The sequence below is a fragment of the Neophocaena asiaeorientalis genome, unplaced genomic scaffold (genome assembly GCF_003031525.2).
Source record: "Neophocaena asiaeorientalis asiaeorientalis breed wild unplaced genomic scaffold, Neophocaena_asiaeorientalis_V1.1 scaffold134, whole genome shotgun sequence".
NCBI lineage: Eukaryota > Metazoa > Chordata > Mammalia > Artiodactyla > Phocoenidae > Neophocaena > Neophocaena asiaeorientalis.
In genome coordinates this window covers 7,823,871-7,847,358 of record NW_020185339.1, presented here as the reverse complement: position 1 = coordinate 7,847,358, position 23,488 = coordinate 7,823,871, and the positions used below count along the sequence as shown (strand labels likewise).

General features: G+C 35.0%; 1 protein-coding gene across 5 annotated transcripts in view; it reads right to left on the bottom strand.

Annotated features, from left to right (window-relative positions):
- The window catches only part of OSBPL8 (oxysterol binding protein like 8), a 185,879-nt gene that overhangs the window by 34,292 nt on the left and 128,099 nt on the right, over positions 1 to 23,488 (bottom strand). For all 5 annotated transcript variants that reach the window (XM_024736490.1, XM_024736487.1, XM_024736489.1 and 2 more), the window contains 10 exons: positions 19,272 to 19,349; positions 17,356 to 17,457; positions 15,751 to 15,954; positions 13,571 to 13,655; positions 11,802 to 11,973; positions 8,254 to 8,491; positions 7,458 to 7,642; positions 4,296 to 4,377; positions 3,902 to 4,000; positions 2,349 to 2,445 (listed from right to left, as the gene is read on the bottom strand). In XM_024736490.1, coding sequence (XP_024592258.1) covers positions 2,349 to 2,445; positions 3,902 to 4,000; positions 4,296 to 4,377; positions 7,458 to 7,642; positions 8,254 to 8,491; positions 11,802 to 11,973; positions 13,571 to 13,655; positions 15,751 to 15,954; positions 17,356 to 17,457; positions 19,272 to 19,349 — 1,342 coding nt within the window. The remainder of the gene's footprint in view (positions 1 to 2,348; positions 2,446 to 3,901; positions 4,001 to 4,295; positions 4,378 to 7,457; positions 7,643 to 8,253; positions 8,492 to 11,801; positions 11,974 to 13,570; positions 13,656 to 15,750; positions 15,955 to 17,355; positions 17,458 to 19,271; positions 19,350 to 23,488) is intronic.

Here is a 23,488-nt window from a genome sequence, read left to right as displayed (position 1 = left end):
TTGCATCTTTTTTCCTATATATGAATGTATACATGTTTTAAAGCAGAGTTGACTCAGAGCATATATGTACTCTGCTTTTCACTTATCATTATATCATAAGCCATTTCAGATTTTACTACACATTAGAATTACCTGAGGAGATTGTAAAAATGTATATTCTTGGGCTTCCCTGGTGGCACAGTGGTTAAGAATCTGCCTGCTAATTCAGGGGACAGGGGTTCGAGCCCTGGTCTGGGAAGATCCCACATACCGCAGAGCAACTAAGCCCATGCACCACAACTACTGAGCCTGCGCTCTGGAGCCTACGAGCCATAACTACTGAGCCTGTGTGCTGCAACTACTGAAGCCCGTGTGCCCAGAGTCCGTGCTATGCAACAAGAGAGGCCACCACAGTGAGAAGCCCATGCGTCACAACAAAGAGTAGCCCCCACTCGCCAAACTAGAGAAAAGCCCCGCACACAGCAACAAGGACCCAACGCAACCAAAAATAAATAATATAAATAAATTTATATTAAAAAAGAATATACTTGCGCCCAGTGATTTTGATTTGGTAAGTCAAGATTGGGATTCAGGACTCCAAAATTTTAACTGATACTCTGATTATGAAATTGATGGTTTATGCATACCGTTTGAAAAACAAGAGCAGTTCTCCCAAATGATGATAAATTATTCAACCCATAGCAAAGTGACTAAGTACATATATTTTATCTGCTCTGCAGAATATCAGAAAGCCATTTAAAAATGAATGGTTCTTAGGGCAAAGACTAGTGGTACAAGAAAAAACAGATCCATAGATCCAAGAAGATAGCCCTTGAAATAGAAAATAATGGCATTAAAAACCAGTGATAAATAAACCAAATACTGAGAAAATTTATTGGCTTTTGGGAAGAGAAAGTTGTGATCTTGCTTCACTTCATACACACTATATAAAAAGAAATAAATTTCAGGCAAACTAAAGAGCAGTGAAAGCATAAAAATATGAGAACATGTGAGCGAATTATTATATAAGCTGAAGAGAGAAAGGGTTTTCTAATTGTGACACCAAAAGCAAAAACCAGCAAAGGAAAAACTGATAATTTAGTACATCAAAATGTCAAGAGAGGGCTTCCCTGGTGGCGCAGTGGTTGAGAGTCTGCCTGCCGATGCAGGGGACGTGGGTTCGTGCCCCGGTCCGGAAGGATCCCACGTGACGCGGAGTGGCTGGGCCCGTGGGCCGTGGCCACTGAGCCTGTGCTCCACAGCGGGAGAGGCCACAGCGGTGAGAGGCCCGCGTACCGCAAAAAAAAAACAAAAAACAAAAAACAAGTCAAGAGACTACTTGTTAAGAGGAAAATACTCTACCCAGATGTCATTAAATTTAACTTAATTTAGATTCAAGAAAATGAACTAATTCCTAAAACAATATAAACTATCAAACTCTCCTAGCAAGAAGTTTGTATATGGGCAAGTCAATAACCAAAGAAGAAATGAGGAAGTTACCAAAAAATTGTCCCTACAAAGTTTGAATTTAGTAAATTCTTTCAAGTTATAAAGGAACAGATAGTTCTGATATACACAACTGTATGTACTATAACATAGAAAAAAGGAGGCCAGCTGCTGAAGTAATTGCAGAAAGTGAGCTATGTACCTGGTATTCAATAAAAATTCTACAAGGGTAGAACACATATTCACTAAAGCCATTTAAACTATAGTCAGGGTAGGGGCATGGAGGGATGGAGGGTTCAGTGGGGAGGGAATAACCCAAATATACGTAACCTTCAGAAGAAAATGATCACCCTCTGAAACAAGCAAAATATAAAACTAGGCAAAAAAATCAAAACCAAAACCCAAACAAAGCAAGCATCAACGGATGATTTGTTTGTTTGAATTGTCACAGATTTTAGATTAAGGTTTCCTACTGTACATATTTATTTTCCCTTGTACTTAAAAAAGTTTTTGTTAGTATGTTACTTGATCCAAGGTTAAATATCATTACTGACTGACCCTGGACTAAGTATTCTAACTGTATTTGGATGCTTTCTCCTCTTTTCAAAGACTAAAACAAAACAAAACATTATGGCCTAAAATGGTTAGCTATAGTGGGCAATCATTATTCTGTCTTTTGATAAGTGGTACTTGTGGTAAATTTACACGTACGTGATGAACACTTACATAACATGAGTCATATCTCTATTTATGAATGAGCAAAGAAAAACAACAGAAAAAGAAAGGTCATTACCCAAGTAAAAATGGTAAAATGACATATAAATTCCTGGCTGAAAACAGCCCAAGACACTGTCTGTATAAAAGCTCACCAGGAAATACTACCTTCCAGAAAAGCATATAGATTGAGACACGGGTAAACTCACCATAGAACTTGGACTTAGCCAGGATACTACCACTAAGGCAAAATCCATCTTTTCGGTTACTAACATAAAAGGCAGATATTGGTGGATGATGGGACACCTATTGAATACAGGAAAAATACATTAAAATATAATAATATAAGCATATTATTGTGATATTATCAAAAGTTCAAGTCTTAAAAGCATACTCTAATAATGAATTAAAAGAAATATTTGGTAAGTAGTAAAATTAAATATTGATGATTATAGTAACCAATCCCCAAGATGTATCTGAAGGAAACCCACCTCCTGGTATTCACACCGTTAAGGTGAGCTTCTCTTACACTGTACCAAAGTTAGTTTGTGTGGAAGTAATAGTATATCACTTCTGAAATTAGGTTAAATGCAGCATGTACCTTGGTGTGTGTGTGTTTCTCTCTCGAAGATCATTAGCTCTGAAAGGCCAGCTTCCATGTTATGAACAACTCTATGGAGAGGCCCATGTGACAAGGAACTGAGTACTCTTGTCAAAAGCCATGTGATGAGCTTGGAAGCAGAATCCTCCAGCCCAGGTAAGCCTTCAGATGATTGCAAAGCTGGCTGATATCTTGACCTCAACCTCAGGAGAGATCCCGAGCCAGACCACCCAGCTAAACAGTTCTCAGATTCCTGAACATCACTGCATGAGATAATAAATGTTTTTTGTCTTAAGCCATTAAGTTTTGAATTTGTTATACAGCAATGAATAACTAATACAGTGGCTATTCTTCATGTAGATTACTGAATAGACTGTAGGAAACTAACAAAAGCTTTAACAAATATTTTAATAATTAATATTGCAAAATGTATATATCATGTTTTTTGAAATGAGACAAAACTAAAATCAAACGCTTCTCAAGCTTCTCAACTTAGTGAAGAATTATAGTGAACTAAAATACAAGACAGTATAATCATTAATTTTAAAAAATTAATACAGATAAGTGGTTTCAATCTGAGGAGTATATCAAAATCTCTTGGGAAGAGGAAGGTTTTTCAAATAACACAGTCTTCTCATCCTCCTTACATTCTGTATATGAAAGGTAAGCAGGTCAGGATTTGTTTAGATGAAGAATAGCTGGGAAGATATAATAGGGTGGGAGAATTAAATTTAAAAATAATGAGGCAAAAAGTGCAATATCAGATTATCTAATTGTGAATCTGTGGAGGGCTTAAAAAGGCATGTAATTTGAGATAAATTTAGAAAGATATGGAGGACCCTGAATGTCAGAGAAATGGGTGTAAATTTGATTTAGGAACTGGGGAACCACTGAAGTATTTGGTCCAAAAAAAGGAGGGGGGGCAGAGCAATAAAAATAAAGATTTATTTTTTATCGTAGGATTCCATGACTGTAAGAGAGTATGTAGCTTAAGAGTATGGTATTTAGTAGTAGTCAGTACCAAGAGGTTAAAATCTTACCAAATGTTCACTAGTAAGAAAGGTTATAATCAACAGTGAGTTTACTGAGTTAACATTTTCTATAAAAAAATCTGAATAACTTCCAAATCAGTTTTATTTCTATAACATGGATTTCTAATACCTGTTCAGCAATATAAAAAGTTTTGCTGTTTGTTCTGGGATGAATCCACAAACAACGGAAAGTCTCACCAAGTATAGGATTATAAGGTTTCTTCAGTCCCTAGTAAAAAACATACAAGTTTCAAATTATAAATATGGAAGATTCAAAGTACTAACTTAAACCAGTCAAGATAGGCTTAACTGTATCATCTGGGAACTATCCTTATAAAATTTCCCAGTAGTGACATGAAATAAAATTAAATGACTTCAATCATAATACAGGTCTAAATAACCAAGTATTTTGCAATTCTGCTAACTGAAAGAGGCCCTGCAATGCAATTATTAATAAATAATCTAAAGATAACATAAAGAATAAAGAACACATATAAGGCTATAGAAAGTAAAACAAACATTACCTTTGGCTTTTTATAGAATCCTGACAAATACCATTTTACTACTTTCTTCAAACGGAAATAAGGATTTTCTTCAAGAGCAGCCCTAAAAAATAAAACGATATATGCAAAAATTTTACAGAACATATCACAAATTCTCCCTCATATTAATCAACAATTGAATATGAGATATGACTGGAAAGCATAATTCATTTTCAAAATAGATGGCAAAAACAACCATATAAATCAGTTTGCAAGAATCACTTTTCATAATCTGGTTACTTTTCTGCCCATTTTTAACCCCATCTTTAGTCTTCAACCTCCCCTATGTGCTACCAACTGATTTTCCAGAGTGAACTAACTGTACAAATAGATAATCAAAGAATAATTTTCATTTTAAAACAGGCATTTTCAAAAGCCATGACTCACCTGGTCCCCTTGCCCTTCTGCTAATTCTATGAATATTGCAAAACAATGATTGTGTTTTTCAGGTGAATTCTGAGTTTGTATATATATATGTATATATGGCAATTTATTTATATTACTCCCTTCAAGCATGTCTGAAGATCCAATGTGGTGATTTTTGAAGATGAAGTGTGAGATGGAAGAGGCTAGGCCTAGGCTCGCCGACAACTGTGCCAAGTTGAAAATACTGAACTTTTCGGGAGTTAACATCCCTCTGATTGCTCTCTTCTTTTCTTGGTTTAAATTCTCTTACTACACAATTTATTTACAGCTTTACATGTATGTAGAATGCACAGTTCAAAACTCAAAGCAATATAAAGAAGTACACGGTCTTGCTATTGCCCCATCTCTCCATACTCTTCCTACTTAACCTCCCATAGGCAAACTTGTTTTTTAGCTGCTGCTTTTTTTTTTTTGGCCGCACCACGTGGCATATGGGATCTTAGTGCCCCGACCAGGAATCAACCAGGGATCTAACCCGCGCCCCCTGCAGTGGAAGCACAGAGTATTAACCACTGGACTGCCAGGGAAGTCCCTAGTTGCTTCTTTTTATACAGTTTTCTTGAAGTATAAAGAAGCAAATATAAATATGTAGTCTTTTTTTTCTTTGGCTGTGTTGGGTCTTCATTGTGGTGCGTGGGCTTCTCAGTGTGATGGCTTCTCTTGTTGCGGAGCACAGGCTTTAAGCACACGGACTTCAGTAGCTGCAGCATGGGGGCTCAGGAGTTGTGGCTAGTGGGCTCTCGAGCGCAGGCTCAGTAGTTGTGGCTCACAGGCTTAGTCGCTCTGCAGCATGTGGGATCTTCCTGGACCAGGGATCGAACCCATATCCTCTGCACTGGCAGGAGGATTCTTAACCACTGTGCCACCAGGGAAGTCCCAAATATGTAGTCTTTTTCTTAAACAAAAGGGGGAACAAACTAAATGCATTCTTCTGTATCCTGCTTTTTTACACACACACACACACACACACACACACACACACACACACACACACTCCTGAAGATCCCTCCAAATCAGTTTATAGAGTTCTTCCTTAGTGTAGATGTACCATACATTACTTAACCAGTCAACTGTGGCTGGACACTTGAGTTATCTAACCTTTTGCTGTTCCAAACCCTGCTGCAACAATTTTGTATATATGTCATTTTGTACATGTGGAGTTGTATCTGTAGGAGATATTCCCAGAAGCAGGATTACTGGATCAAAGGATTGAATACATTTATAATTTTGGTAGATACTGCCAGATGCCTTTCTAATGCACTGTGCTAGTTTGTATGACCCAACAGCAGTCTATGAGTGCCACACAACCTTGGCAACAGTGTGTGTTGCCAGAAGTGCAACCTTTTAATTTGGGAAAATGGTCATCTCTCAAGATCTTACTGTGATTCATAGGAACCTACCTCATATTCTGAGGGAAATACATTTCTAGATAGATAAAAGGAAGCAGAACTGGGGTATAAAAGCATCTAGATTTTTGGTCAAAGTGATGGATGGAAAATAGATCTTATTATGGTCTGAATTTGCACTTTTACCTGTGTCCCCTGCATCGGCAGGCGTACTCTCAACCACTGCGCCACCAGGGAAGCCCTTAAGGACTATTTTTATTACTTCATTTTTAAACTGCTTGGTCATTTCCTCCACTTCTTTTTCTATTAGGTTATTGATCATTTTCATTCACTAAGAATTTCTTTTCATTCACTAAAACAAAAAGAGCCCTTTTTACTTTAGGGAGCTTAACAGTTCATTTATGACTTAATTTGCAAAAATCTCCCACAGTTTACAAATTATCCTTTGAATCAGCTTGTTTTTTTTCATTCACTAAGAATTTCTTTTCATTCACTAAAATAAAAAGAGCCCTTTTTATTTTAGGGAGCTTAACACTTCATTTATGACTTAATTTGCAAAAATCTCCCACAGTTTACAAATTATCCTTTGAATCAGCTTGTTTTTTCTTTTTTTTTGCAATGTTCATTAATGCAACTAATAGACTAATAATGCAATGAATAAACTGAATACAGGTATTAATGCAGAATCTAAAAATCAGGTCACAGGGCCAGAACCTAGTATCTTAGAAAACACAGCACCTTGAAACTGCTGCTGGAATGGGGGCAGCAAGTGAAACCTGGAAAAGTATGATTGTCTAAGAAACTGCTGGGAAAGAGGTAGGCAGCTCCTCCTCCACCTCCCTCATGCCTGCCTTCTTCAGAATTACTCCCAGGATTAGCTGGCAGGAAGAAAAGCAAAGGTGAGAGTGGGGATTTATGCCATGTGCCAGCAGTTAGTAGGATGTTCCAGTTGTGATAAGCTGCACATGCCTCACTGCATGCAGAGAGAATAAGCACAAACAAAAGCAGAAGCCCCAGGACAGGACCTGCAGGAGGACTTAGGTGGGGGAGAACCAAGAATGCCAACCAGCTCTCCCTGTGTTAGGTCAATGCACAGGTCAGGGAGCCTGTGATGGCAGTGCTGTCAAGGCAGGGGCAGAATTCCTGTCTTCCTCAAGCTTGTGATTTCTCCATTTGACCTCATAAATGGAAAAATTACAGCAAAGTATTAAACCTGCTTCTTATTAAGGTCAACTACAGAAGTGGTGGAGAAGAGAGAGTGGTATCTCATTTGAGCCTGATTTTGGGACAGCATTACCACTGAAATCAGCACTCTGAAAATACTCGAAAACCATGAAGTATCTTTTATTTTAAGAAATGAGAATTTACTTACTCAGATAGGAAATCTGCATGATAGTAGTAATCTGAAAGTTTATCCAGGAAAGAACGGGGTTCCAAAATAAATGTAGGCAGAACCACCCTGGATAGGTCCATGCCAGGACGGACTTGTTTCAGTAGTGTCCAGATAAGGCTTTTGTTTTCTTCTGACACAGTTTCTGTTTGAGAAGCCTCACCTGCCTTCAGCAATTAACAAAAAATACTGAAATACTATATTTATTTCAGACACATAAATATGTAGATAAGACAGCTAATACTGGAAATATGAATCTTCTCTAAGACTATTCCAAGCAATCTTAAAATGTGAAAATAACCCATTAGGTAATAAGTCAACACCTATAAAATTTAGTAAAAGGGTAGTCGCAAGAGACACTAAATAAAGTGAATGATATATACAAAGAATCCATTACAAAAAAACATTATACTCTATTATTTTATACTATGTTTACTTCTATGCATTAGCAATAACAAGAAAGTTATAAATTCATGCTTCCCTACAATTTACTTTGTACCTGGCAATAACATCAAGGAGTATCTTATTTCAAAAGCAAACCTTAAGATGTAAACTCTAAATTTAATAGAATATATTGGTATTTGTGCGAGTATATGTGTTTAATTGTTTATAAATCTTGATATATTCATATGTATGCAACTTTTAACATAAAATAGGTATTATATAAATACTATTCTCTTTCAGGAAAAGAAGCAATAGGTCATACAAATATCTTCAATTTCATCCGTAAATTTCCAAGAATTAGAAACCAAAATCTCTGAAAATCACAGACTGTTACCTCTCCGAGTTCTTCATGGCTCTGTTCAGTGTAGGTAGTCTCCTTTAAAGGCTCAACAGGCTCAGGTTCAATGTATGAGTCATCTTGCCTTTCTGATGTATCTGTGTCACTTTCTTCACTTTTCCCCATCACCTCATTGTCAGACTCATCATGCTCTTGATCATTTTCTTTATCAGATTTATCAGAATACATATCTTGGTCCTTAAAATGCTGCCGTTCAATTTCACTATCATTTAACCTTAAGAGAAAGAATTATTAGGAGGAAGGATAAAGGAGGTTAAGAATATTTAATTTATAAATAAGAAGGATATGTAACACTTACTGAGAATTTACTATGTGCAGGGTACCATTCTAAGTGTTTTATATAGTTTAACTCATTTAATCATAAAATAGCCCTAAAAGTAAAATTATTACTCTCACTTCACAGATTAATAAATGGAGGCACAGAGAAATTAAATTAAAACCTGGAAAATGCTAAAAGATGACACTCTGAGCTCTTTGCTTCTCTATCCTTTAGGTCTAAAATTTTCCAAAAGCAAAATTTTAGACTATTTCTTGCTAGATTTTTTTTCTTAGTTTTACAAACATCATCACTTGAATCAACCTATCACTTCTGGTCTAAAGAAAAACTTCAAGACAAGACCACTAGATTCTCAAGTGAATGCAAATGAATTATGACTTTCTACCTGTAAAGGTCTCCAAAGTCACTCATAGTAAGTCCAAAAATAAAAGGAGAAATGTATAAGGTAATTATATCGATTTAATACTGGACTGAGGACTTCCTTGGTGGCACAGTGGTTAGGAATCTGCCTGTTAATGCAGGAGACATGGGTTTGATCCCTGGTTCGGGAAGATCCCACATGCCGCAGAGCAATGAAGCCTATGCACCACAACTACTGAGCCTGCATTCTAGAGCCCGTGAGCCACAACTACTGAGCCCCTGTGCCACAACTACTGAGCCTTCACCCTAGAGCCTGCGCTCCGCAACTACTGAAGACTGCGCACCTAGAGCCTGTGCTCCGCAACGAGAGGCCACCAAAATGAGAAGCCAGCGCACCACAACGAAGAGCAGCCCCCGCTCACCGCAACCAGAGAAGGCCCACGCACAGCAACGAAGACCCAACGGAGCCAAAAGAAAGAAAAAAAAACAACTGGATAGGCTTAACCTTGAAAAAAACCTCTATGGAGAACTGGAAATGGAAATTTCAGCTTAGGAAATGAACCTATGGCCTAAAATTGTTAAGCTGCCATACCCAACCTTATTCTTACTTACAAGACTAGGGTTACTGTTCTGCACAAAAAGGAAACAATTTTTTAAAAAAAATCACTTCCAGAATCAAACATTTTTTTAGAAATTTCTCATTTAAGAAAGTATCTGTGGGTTTTGTTTGGTATAAAAAATTTGTAAAGTACTTTACAAAAGAATACATGGTGCCGTTATATATAATAATTGACATTTTAACAATGCTGAGATAAGTTTAACAGAGTAGTCCTATTTGATTCTCTTTTAGTCTCTATTTTTCCAAAATCTTCTTATGTTTGGATTTTAATCAGACAACTTCTAACAGAAATTCATTTTTTAGAATACTTATTTTCTTTTTTCTCCTTTACAATCATATATTGCTGTCTTTGCTTTCTTACCATCTAGTCTCTCCTTAATCCCTCACAATCTGTTTTTTATTTTCTCTTTTATTTTGTTTTATCCTCTCTCCCCTTTGGCAACCTGTCCAGTTTCAAGACTTCATCATTTCTATTTGATGATTTCTGTTTGATGATTTCCCATGCATGCAAGAATAAGCTTCAGATTCATGTTTTTAAAAGTTTGGTTGACCACATCTATATATACTGGGACCACTGCATCCTCAACATATCCAATATTTAATATATTATCTCCCAAATATGGTCCTTTTAAAAAATTTTTATCATCTTCCCAGTTACTCAGGCTTAAAACTTGGTAATCTTTTTTTAACTTTACCCGTTTCCTGTCTCTTACATCCAAGGAGACTCTAAGTCTCAAAGGTAGGCTCCCATCCTTCCTCATCTCTGCAACATCAGTTCCTAGCTCATTTTCTGTCATATATCCAAATGAACGTGTTCATATGTTGATTCTACTTAATGGTAAAATCTGTTATATTGATCCTCTCCCTGATTCCCTAGTTGGATATTATGTTTTCATCCTCTAAATTCTCCTGATCCTATATTACCCTAAGACATCTCTCCTTTGGTTGTTTATGTCATTCTTTTCTTCCTACTATTTATAGTTGCCTGGCATTTTATCGCTTTCAAGCAAAACAAAACAAAACATCTCTCTAGGATTACATAGCTAGTAAACTGTTATACTGGATTCAAATTTAGGATCATATCTGATTCATTTTCCTATTCACAATGTGGTGAATTACAAAGAAAAGTGTATGGTATCTTACACAGAAAAGAGACTCAAAATTTTTTAATGAATAAATACGTGAAGCAGATGAATTTTAAGATCCCCAAATAAGAGCATTTAAGGATTACCTGGTATTCTATAATACCAGGGGAAAAGTCCCCAACAAAAACCCATTCCTATATCAGGTGCACCTCCCTCCCCCTCATCCTATCCCATTCAGACTCCTACACTAGGATAAAATAAAGCTCCAGATTATAGATCTGCAAAGAAAGGATGTAAAAGATAAGGTAATGGTGGTTTTATTTATTTATTTATTTTTGGCGGTTTTAAAAGAGAGTAAAGAAAAAGAGTCAAACAAAAGGATAGGAGAAAAAAAAAAAAGTTCAGCTCCGCTTACAGGGAAGCGAGGAGAGAAGCAGTCTAACTTTGAGGAGGGTAACGTCAATGCTGACAGAAATAAGTGGCTGCAGAGAAGCTGAGGGCTGGGGCCAGGGAGGAAAAGCTGAGGGCTGGGGCCAGGCAGGAAAAGCGGAAGTCTATTTTTCCTGCAAAGCAACAGAAGAGATCTGAACCTCAACCTTCGTTTCCTTGAAGAAAAGTTTTTTTAGTATTAACTACAATGAATGCTTCAGGGGAAAAAAAAACCACAAATAGGATACAGTTCCAATTTGAAACACAATATAATAGGAGAATTCCACAAATACCAGGTAGAATAAGTCAAGTCCATTATAGAAAAAACAAAAAAGTGCTAACAGAACAACAGTAGGACGGATTACATCTCATTTTTATGAGGCAAAGAAAGGCTTCGCATATGATATAATATTTGAGATTGAGATGGGCCTTGAAGAAAACACAGGAGTATGACGGAAGAAAAGAGCAAGGAGGACTAGACGTCATTCTTAATTGATGGAACACCAGGCACAAAGACAAGGTAGTTAGCATGGTTGTATTTAGGAAAGAACAAGTAATTCATATTAGCTGGAATCAAGGAAATAACTCTCTACACCTCACTATAGCAACTCAAATTTTAAACCAGGTCATAGGGGTTTAAAGACAGCTAAGTTTCAATCCTAGATACAATACAAAAATTCTAGGCCTGCCAACTAATCTAGTGAATAACACAGTCTCGAAAATAATCACCAAATTAGTGGCAATATCTACTTACTGGAAGTTATCACCACTGTGGAGACTGTTAGCACGTAATAAGCCATACAAAGTCACATGTGTGTTCTCTGATGAGATGCTCAGGTCATGTTCCTTTCCTTCCCTGATCATTGTACGTTTAAGAAGACTAGAACATTTCAAAGCCAACTCCAAAGCATCCATCCAGCACCTTCCTAGAAAAAGACAGATTCATAAATAGTATAATTCAAGAAACTAGAAAAACTAGCATCCATCTTAATTTAACACTGTTAACTTTTAAACATACTATTATTTCTCTCAGAAACATGCACTGTAAAAATTAATTAGAATATAAAATCCTGCCAGGATGTCTTAACGCAATTTTTCAGTTTAGTAAGTGCTTTTTACATTCTAAATATCTAGAAACCACTGGTAAATAAATAGCATTAACATACATTAGAAAATACATCTAATCTAAAATAAATGTACTTTATTTTTAAAAGCTTCAAACATTAACATGTAGAATAACTGAAGGTACCAAAAAGGTACATGAAATATACCTAAGGGATTATGTTTCTACTATAAACAAACTATCTAAAATAATATTTTGTTGTTGACAGGACATCTATCCCAGGTTTAGCACCAAAATTTTAAGTCAGAAAAATGCCTGTCTAATACTGTTATTAACTGCCATATTAGTTAGTAGAAACATTAATAACTTAATTTTGTGTGTGTGTGGTTGACTCTATGTATTTTAATTTTTGTTTATATTCGACTATAGTTGATTTACAGTGTTGTGTTTCAGGCGCACAGCAAAGTGATCCAGTTATACATATACATATATCTATTCTTTCTGAAATTTTTTTTCCCATTTAGGTTATTACAGAATATTGAGCAGAGTTCCCAGTGCTCAACAGCGCTCAGCAGTAGGTCCTTGTTGGTATCTATTGTAAATATAATAGTGTGTATATGTCAATCCCCAAACTCCCAATTTATCCCTCCCCCCAATAACTTTATTTTTTTTAATTAAAATTTAGAACAGTACTAGTAGAAAAAAAATGTTAATTGCTCTTAAAAGTCATATACATTTGTTTCAAGATATGGTGGCAATATCAGCCACATAAATCGTTTTCATAATGAAAGCTCATGCCTATGATATTTTAATTTAAAAAATAATCATCTAGTGAAAGTAAAGTTTAGAAGGTTACATGATTCCCTAGGCTAAGCTAGTCTACACTATAAAACATAAAAGTGAAGAAAAAATCCATTATCAATTATTAAAGTTACCTTGCTTTCATACAAATTATACCCTCCCTATATTTGTTTCAGGAATTAAATATTAAGTAATAAAGTACAGAATAGAAGTTTGTGTTTGAACGTCTTATGCAAAAAAACAAAATAGTGTATACAGTGTCATGTTAATATTTAATGATAAAATATAAATAGTATTAAATGTACTTCTAAAATGACAAAACTTAATGAGTTACCACAGAGAATGCTAATCAAGTCAAAAAGGTGTTAATAAGTCAATAAAGGATGAAGAAGAAAACTCCAGGCTGCTAGTTTATCACTCAATTATATAATGCTTCCTTCCTATTAGATTTCTCCATTTGTCAACCAAGTTGATGATATATTTAGTGTTCTAGGCAATTTATGATTATAATACGCCTGCTGCAAATTCCATACTAAATGCAGATTTCCCAAAGGAAAATGCAGCGATCTATAAAAGTATAGATCTATAAAAGTATATAGTATATTTTTAAGTGACTCTTAAAAATAAGGACCAAAATACAATCCATCATTTGTATTTACCATCTGACTCTGAAGTAGCTCGGATGATCAAATAACTGCTAGGTAAGGGCTGAGTTATGGATCCAACTGCTTCACCTTTTGGACCCTTAAAAGCAGAATAAACAAAATAAATGGTGTACAGTATTATGAGATCTCAACTTTATATTATTCATAATTATCTGTAATAATCTAAGTGAGGCATGGATTATAATTTTTAAAAACAAACAAGCTTTAATTTCATGCTTCTTAAGAAAGCAAATGTTAAGTACTGAGGAAAGCTTTCCTCTTCCACAAAATTTACCTCCTTACCAGAAAACTGAACTTATAGCTAACATTAAGCATTATCTCTGCATATTGTTCACATATTAAAGAGAAACCTAAAATTTCCCATATGAGACCAAATTTTAATTTAACAGAGAATTTCCATACTACAGAAACTATTAGATGAGAAATACTAAATTTCTGGAAGCCTAAAGAAACAGCTGGAAACTTATAAGAAAAAGAGAAATGAATTTTTACTAGGTCCAGGGAAAAATAATTTTTTAAGTTGTCAGATCAAAGAATAAAATGGATTTTAAGAAGCATAAACATTAGGAAGTAAAGATGGACATTTAAAGTGAAAAAAGTAGAAACAAATCAATACGATTTTAACAAATCCTATAATATCCCTTGGGTATTTTCAAATGGCTTTATAATTTATGGTCTAGTTCCTAGAACCAGTATAGAGTAGGACCTTGAGTCAGACTGCCTGGGTTTCAATCTTGATTCCATACTAGAAAAATTACTTAAGTAACCTCTTTAGGCCTCAATCTCTTTATCTGGGTAATGGGGGATATTTGTATCCTCCTTACAGGAAATTTGTATCATCCTTATCTCGTACCTTACAGGCACGAGAATTAAAAAAAGATTCCATATAACATGTGAAAAGAGTCCCTGACACAAAGTAAAAATTTATAAACATTACTCTTTCCTAAGCATAGACATTGACTTTTAAGCTGCTTAAACAATGTCCTAAGTAGGTTTTGCTTGTGAAGAATATTCTGATGTTCATATAATTGTACAAATTTTCCTCCCACCAATATCTGGAATGAAATAACTTGACATTATAAGTATCTTTTAATGATTTTAATATTCATTATAATTCTTACAATGCCTAAAAATAGTAGTAAAGAATATACATATAAAAGATTTTGAAAGTAATTTTTTTTCACTTCAGAGTGACATGATACAGAAATACCAGAGGTTTCATGGGTTAAATTCTTTCCCCTGTGGGAAGTATATAATCTCAGAATAAAACTAACTGTAATCCTAAATTTATTCCTGCTATGATTCCACACTACTGAAATAAAGGTTAAAAGTCCAGGTCTTTTCCTAGATGTCTGTATATTGCCTAATTAAGCAATACTCAACAAATTAAAAAGCTGAAGCTACATTTAGTTCTAATCTCAATTAGGTTGTTTACCTAAAGGAGGAGTCCCAAAACCTTTATTCAAGTGTAATTGACTTTAGAAACTAAAACAATGATCGCTTTGTAAAAACTTAAGCTAGACTCATTTATTCAGTTATCATGTACTGCCTGTCTACTGTTTGTAGAATTCCTTAGTATAATAGTTTATCAAATAGAGCATTTCTATTTTCTTGATTGTTTGTTTTTAAAACAAGGAGTGACCACGGTAATGCTTTTTAGTTATAAAAGCATTAGAGCTCCATCTTCAAAGAAAGCTGCCTCTCAAAAATATGTAGGACTGCTTCTGCTTATAGGCTTCCTATCACATATTTACATCAATACAGGAAAGACCACCAAAATAAATGGCAGCTTCTGTTCTAGGGAGTCTGACAATTTGATGAAGAGAAGAACACTCACAGTAAACAGGATACAATATTACAAAGCAAAGCTGGTAATTGCAAAGTAAAAGAACAGTACAAACAATCCCTACAGACAAGAGATAATAAGGTACAATATAAATTTGGGAAGCATTTTCTGGAGAAATTTTTAAGTTAGATCTTAAAGGTAAACTAAGCATTTTGGTGCACATTTCATCGTGGGTAGAAACAGAAAAAGGAATAATGTGATTGAAGACAAAAACAAATTTATAAGTTCTGGCAGAGGACAGCAATCATTAATCATTCATTGATTTATCTCAGTTCTACTTATAGATTGTCATCTTTACCTCTCACCTATATAACAAGTGCTTACTTACCTTCACTGCCCAAATGGACTGCTCCAAAGGATGGAAAAGTTTAAAACAAAAGCCATCCTTTTTTGATGGACGCTCAATGATCTCACAGGCATTCAGAAGAACTGTTCCTACCCATTGACCATTTTTTTGGGTTTTATAGATCAGTAGCACACCAGGTTTCAACACACACCACAGTTTGGTCCAGCTCTTTAGAGTACCACGAATCTACAAAAATATAAGTTTATTTAAGAAATAAACTTTTGTTTCTCTGCTCCACAAGATACTAACCAAATAGAGGCAAATAGGGTATTTTAATCTAAAATTTCCATAAAGTGTACACTTTAAATTTACTAGGTGTATGTTTGTTAAGCTACTAAATAGCAAGCACTGGAAATAAATGTGAAAACAGCATGACTCCTGCTTCTGAGGAACTTAAATTCTAGTGGGAGACTGCATCAACAATTTCAAAACAATGTACCAAGTAGAATGGTTTTCCTAACCTTCCTGGCCAGGTCAGGGGCCATTAAAATATACTTTCCTAGTATAGGATATGGAGCTTAAAGACTTAATAAGTAGAGCCAATATAAGTCAGAAGGTGTTTTCAGAATAATATCGAAGAAGACCCCCGTATTACTTGAACTATCAAGGAAACTATCACTAGACTTCTATTTTAGTAAGAAAACTTCCATGACAGATCCCATAAGGATTTTAGGTTGGAGGTTGTACCTATCCTTGGGGAAGGTGAAAAGCTTTCAGTGCTGGGGTGATTTTTAGTTGAAAGCCAGGTACTAAAACTTCCTGGGAGTCAGGGTCTTACAAGACCATTCTCAAAGTTAGCATTAGGCTAAAATATTCCTACCAAATATCCTACAGATAAGAATGATAAAGAGGATAGAGTGACTAAGATGACAGGAAATAAAAATAAGTGGAAATAACCAGAGGCTAAAAGAATAAGGAATAGAAAGAGCAATATGTATGTTGTTCTGCAAATTAATGCTTTTCAAATGGTAACTTTTACACTAACTTTGTCTCATATCTTCTCCAAAATGCAAATATACCAAGTCTACAATAATACTAAATGATAATTTGAACAGCAAACAAAATATTTCTTTACAGGACATCAATGAGACCAGCGGTCCCCAACCTTTCTGGCACCAGGGATCGGTTTCGTGGAAGACAATTTTTCCACAAAAAGGGGGGATGGTTCAGGCGGTAACACAAGTGATGGGGAGTGGCAGATGAAGCTTCGCTCGCTCGTCTGCCGCTCACCACCTGCTGTGCGGCCCAGTTCCTAACAGGCCGCGGACCGGTATTGGTCCGTGGTCCGGGGGTTGGGGACCCCTGGATTAGACTGTATCATGTCACACAAATCAAAACGCCTTTTTAAAAGAACTGCTATCCATATTTGATGTTATTTGATGTCAAGAGAGACAACATTAAGGTTTCTTCTCTCCATTAAGACTGGAACATAGATCCTCTGGGATACAATTAATAGTTTCTTCATCAGTGAAAAACAATCAACCTAGGAGATGTTTTTGTCTTGCAGGCTTTTAGGTGCACTCTGGGCTTTCCTATTCCAGTTGTTAAATATCCAGCATTTGAATTCAAGAGTCAATACAAACTGACCTTCAACCAATCAGCCATAACAATAACAGAGGGATCTGTGATTGTACTGAGTAACTCCTTTGTGGCTCTTTTCTTTTCTTCTCGGTAATTTTTCTTTTGCACCTATTTTACAGAAATAATAGAAAAATTAAAAATTCATTAGAAATAGGCAATTTCTCTCCAATTTTTTAGCTCCATAGTATGTAAAAAAATTTACACTCTAAAATAAAATTCTAAACCTCTTTTAGAATTCTAGCATCTTAGGACAGACCTTTTTCTTTTTAAGAGCTGGTAGAAATTTTTAGAAAAGCAAGGTTAGAATCTAGTTTTTCTGATCACTAGTCCAATTCTCTGTATATTTTTAAAGAATTTTACATTTTTAAAATTACATAGTACATGAATACAAACTCATGGTAAAAAGTTCAAACAACACAAAGCTAAAAGCCGTTTTTATTATACCCTCTCCTATTCCGATTCCCAGAATTGATTACTGTTAACCTTCAGGAAAACACTATCCTTTCAGGCCTCTTCTATGTACACAACCTACAGAAATATACTTTTGTGTTTGTTCTTTTTTTTTTGAACACATAAAAAAGGTTCTCCTATTCAATATTTTTTGGAGCATTTCAATTCTCTTTCCATTCCATGTCTACCTCATTCTTTTAACTGCTACAAAGGATTCCTAGTATGAATAAAATAGTAAGAGGTAACATTTATGGGACACACTCTGCGTACCAGTCACTGTTGTAAGCACTTTACATGTATTACCTCATTTAATACTCACAATAACCTTGGGAAGTAGGACTATCATTATCCTTATTTTACAAATGAGAAAACTGAGGCACAGAGAGTAAATTGCCCAGGATCACATAGTTAGTAATTCATGGAGGCAGAATTCAAATAGAGGCAGCCTGGCTCTAAAACACATGCTTTTAAGCACCATGCTATACTACTTCTAAAATTTTTCTTAACATATTCTCTTACTGATGGAAATCTACTCTGTTGTCAGTTTTTCATATCACAAACAATGCTGTAGTTATTTAGGACTGGCAATTTTTCTCTCTTTTCTGACACTAATATATAACATATAAATAACTAAGAAACTACAACATTGAAACTAATTCATTCAAATTATCAAAGTTTTACCCTTCATAAGTCACTCCTGAGATAATTTGGGAAAGTAGCAGTGAAGCAATCTTATTATTTATTGCTTTGTTGTTGTTCACGAAGGGGAGAAGATAACCTATCAGTGACTTTTTATAAACTAAAACACAAAATTTTCCTAGTTGCATTTAATGGTGAAGAGACTACATACACACAAGAAATTTTAATAATTATACAGTCAAAAAGAGTTCACTTTGGTCTTTGTTAATATGCATATTTGAATTAACAGATTTCATATAGGACTGTAAATGCAGATACGTATAGGATCAGATATGGAAAAAAAGAGGGGCAAAACAGACTATATGGGAATCAAGAATCAATTGGAAAGCATGTGTTCCTTAAACTCCAGGATCTGTGGCCATTCTGGAAGGCAGGCCCAGTGTAACCTATTTCTTAGGAGAAGCTGGAAATCTGGACTTGTAATTGTTGGCTCAAATTTTTAAAACACTGTGTAGGTCAAACAAAATATATATTACCTGTGGGCCAAATTCAGCCCACGATCTAGCAGTTAGTAAACTCAAATTTCAAAGGGCAGCAGAGCTTCCCGTTATGTTCTATAATGCAGTGGCGTGCTTGACTCAAGTACAGCTGTGCAGAGATATCCAGTCCTCAGCACCCGCACCCCAGCTGAGGGCCAGAGTAGCACTGGGGCAGTCATCAAAGAGTCTTTTCAGTTGACTCCAGCATGCCATACAAACATTAATATTTTTTTTCTTCCTTTAGGATTACAAATACTTATTTCTTTATCTTATTTCATAACTGTGGAAACTAACCTTGAGAGATTCTTTTTTTGTAAGCTTGCTTGAAGCTGAACTATCCTTCTCCGAGCCATTATAAAGTTTAGATTCAGACTGAAATCACATGGAAATGAAGAAAAGAGAAATAATAATTAAAATCGCCACTTATTCTACACACACATATGGCACATAAAAACTAATGTTAAAACTATGTTTGTGACATTCTTCCCATTCATTGCTGTGATTTAGGCAAATGTCGATTTTCAAATACTGATTTTCCCTTTATAGTATTTGGGTTTGAAAATTAATCCACATTAAAGCCACAAAAATAAAAACTTATCAATAAATTAATTTACAATGTGAGGTTAAATAAGATCATTTATAAATCTCTGCCTTCTATTTTTCAGGGTATTTCTGAAAAACACAATTATTTACTTATTCTTAGGACAAATGTATCCAAAGCAGTGTAATTTTTTAAGTTGAAATATTCTAAAAAACAAAAAACTTCTAGCAAGTTGCTGTACACATTGCTCTGTTGCTACTCCTTCTCCAAAGGGGATAAATACAAACATCTTCAGAAACAAGTAATGAAACACCCTAAGTTGTACAGTGTTTAAAAATCAATATTCCTAGCACCTACTTCTTCCTAACTATCCAGTGCCCCTAAATTATTACTAATGTCTTAAACTTGTTTCCAGACTTTGTTTATACTTGATATTTCAATTTGATCCTCATAAGAACCTTGAAAAATAGGCGTAACAAGTGGTTTTATCTCCATTTTACAAATCATGAAAGGGAGGCTCAGGGATGTTGATTTTTCTAAACAATCAATCAACAGCAGGGATCAGAACCCAGGTCTCCTAATCCAGTACTCTTTCAAGGAGACTACTTTCTTCCACCAGAGTAGAAGAATATAGAACTAAAAGCTGCTTCTATAAATCCTGGAACAATTAAATTAAACATATTCCTTCACTGTTCTATTATTTTCATTTTTACCTATTGTTAGACATGGGAGAAGGTACTTAAAGTTTGTAGCATTACTCCCAGTGCCAGGAAAGTATATGGGGCTTGATCCAAATGGTAGCTTTCAAGTGTTTAATGGCCAGATCTACATAATATCACTAGATGTGATCAAGGATGAAAAACTTTGGGTACAAACTCCCTCACTCAATTTTAAGATCCATGAGGACAGGGACCATGTTTATTCATCAATTATAGCCAGCTATCACCTGGGGAAAAGGAAGGGCTCAATAAATACCTTTGGAATTAATAAAATGAAAATGAAACTAGCATTTGCAGCTCATCTCTCCTAAAAATGCCTCCACTACTTAGTACAAAATACGAATTATTATGTTGATGGTAATAACTGGCTGAACTGGAAAGGAACTGCAAACTAAACTCAATGTAGAAGGTGGGGATTAACCTAATTAAATTTTTGTTGAAGTTACTCCTTTGAGAACTGGACTTGAAACATCATATTGCTTACTCCCATGATGACAGGATATATTGTGATACTAAAACCATTCCACAAAAGTTCTCAAGCCAAACAGGTCTCTGTCCTCTCCTTGCCGCTGGAAACTCAAAGATGACATGGCTACTGTCAGAGGAATATAATGGTTTCTATTTCCCACAGCTTAATAGGAAAATGTGTATTATAATGTACTTTTTAGATACTATTAAGTGAAGAATACTAATAATATTAGCTTAAAAGTTAATGAAAATGAATGACTGTTTAACTCTTTACCAAGTACTATGTAAGTACTTTATATGTTCTGCTTCATTTAATCCTCAAAGCAACCTATGAGATAGTTGTAGTTCCTCCTTTTGCTAATAAAGAAACTAAGACTAACAGATTAAATAACTTCCTAAAGTCACAGAGTCATAAGTAGACGATCTGGGATTTGTACTCTGGTGTGCCTAATTCTCAGTTTCATGCTCTTAGCCATCTCATCACATTTATTTCTCACCTTTTAAAACTGTTCATATAGAATCTTAGACTCAAATTTAAGACTTATCTTTATGAACAACAGGAAATCTATTTCCCTAGACATGACAAGATCTGGCTTGGAGATTCCTAAACGATTCTAGTATATAAGGGACTAGCAGGCCAGATGGCTGTCACATGAGCTTGGTAAATTACAGCACACATACTTCAAGGAATCCTTGCCATACTGTGTGGTTAGTTCTGAAAAAAAAAAAAAAGGATCCAGTGACCAAGTTCTATAGTCTTTTCAATGAAATACTACCAAAGTTTTCTGAATCAACAAGTTACCTTTTAAATACCAAGAATCATAAACTGTTTTTTTGTTGGAAATATTTTACTAAACTAAGTTTCCTCCTTTTATAAACTTACTGACCACTATTTTAATGATGATACCTTATGGGCTGTGCAACTATGGGAAGTTATTCAATCTCTTCCAGTCTTAGTTGCTCATTTATAAAATAAGGATATTCCTACCAAGTCATAGGGTTGCTTTGAGGGGTAAATGAGGTAGTGTGCATGATGTGTTTAACACAGTACTTGGTATACTGTGTTTCAGGTTTGTGACTATCCTCTAGATTGCAAGTGCTGACAAAAATATGACCTTTAGATAAATGGAATATTAACATATGAGAATACTTTCGACTTACTATAAAATACTGCAGATATAAGGAATAATAACAATAATGATAAGTTACTATGACTCTATCAGATATTTTGATTTGGAAAGTTTTTTGTTTTTTTTTTTTTTAATGTCCAAGGAAATATATTTTTTACAGCAAGAGGTAGATGATTTAGCAAACCTACAGCTAAGCAGACTGACGGCTGGAGAATCAAGTCAAGATCTTGGCTCAGAAACCCCTTATCCTTGTAATAGCATTCCTTTTATCCCACTAGAAATATTATTCATGCTGGCAATTCCTTTCATTGAGATGGACAGTTAAAAATTTATTTAAAAATGCTAAAAGGAAGATGGGATGATCTGATTAACTGCTTTCTCCAATTCACTCATTTACAGGATGCCTGAGAAACAGGAACTGCCTTTATTTTTAAAATGGTGGGGGTTGGGGGGAAGAAGGATACCGTAAATTCAGTGACCAAAATGACAGTACTGATACTTTCTGCATCAAACTCATAAAAGTATAAGGTTAAAATTATTTAATGGTCTCAGTTATGCAGATTGATCATAGAAGGAATAACAAGATTTTGCTTCCCAAAGTTACTTAGGTAAGAACAAAATCTTCAGAATTCCATGAGAATAAGGTTTGATGATAAATGTATAAATTTTAGGATTGTTCTGAAAAACAAAAGAGTGGAATATATGTTAAAATATATAAGGACAAACTAGTGACTATGTATCTCTTAAGCTAACAGAATAAACCAAGATTAAATCTAAGGTAAGACAGAATCAATAAGATTCAGCTCTTGGAAAATAACAGAATGAGTACAATTTTACTTACACCAAATAGTTACTACATCAAGAAGCCTATTCATTCACTGTAGTTCTTTATTCAAAGTAAGAAAAACGAATTCTCAAACACCTATTATTAATCAAGTACTTCATGAGGCACTTACAGCATCACAATCTGAGAGTTAGATCTTACCTCTTTTGTACAGATAAGAAAATTGAAGCCACTTTGAATTCTAGCTCTACCATTTTGACCCTTGAGAGTTATTTAACTTCTCTAAGCTTCGGTTTGTTCACTGATAAAATGGGGCCAATAATACCAATAATTCTAGTATCCTTAAGAGAGTTAAAAAGACACTTAGCAAGCTCTTAGTACAAAGTAGCTATTAATGTCATTATAATTAGCATCTAAGAAGTCAAAGGTATTATATGACAGTCAAGATTCAAACTCACTTTTTTGACCCTAAAGCAGTGAATGCTTGCTGTGCAGAACTTTCTGAATAACAGAAATATTCTATATCTGAGTAGTCCAATATGGCAGCCACTAGCTATATGTGGCTACTGAGCTATTGAGATGTGGCTAGTGTAAATGAGGAACCAAATTTCTAATTTTATTTAATTTTAATTAATTTTAATTTAAGGTTCATACACAACTAGGTGCTATTGTACTCAAGGTGCAGCCTGTGTTTCCTTTTATTTATTAATGCACACTGCTTCATTAAGATATGTAAACTTGCTTTTCAGGCTCCCTGCCCTCCCTACCCCTCCTGCCCCTCCCTCACCCTCCCATTTAGAGACTACATGTAGATGGCTGTGGTAGGTAGATCTGGAGTTTATTTAGGGTTCTCAGTAGGAATACCACTA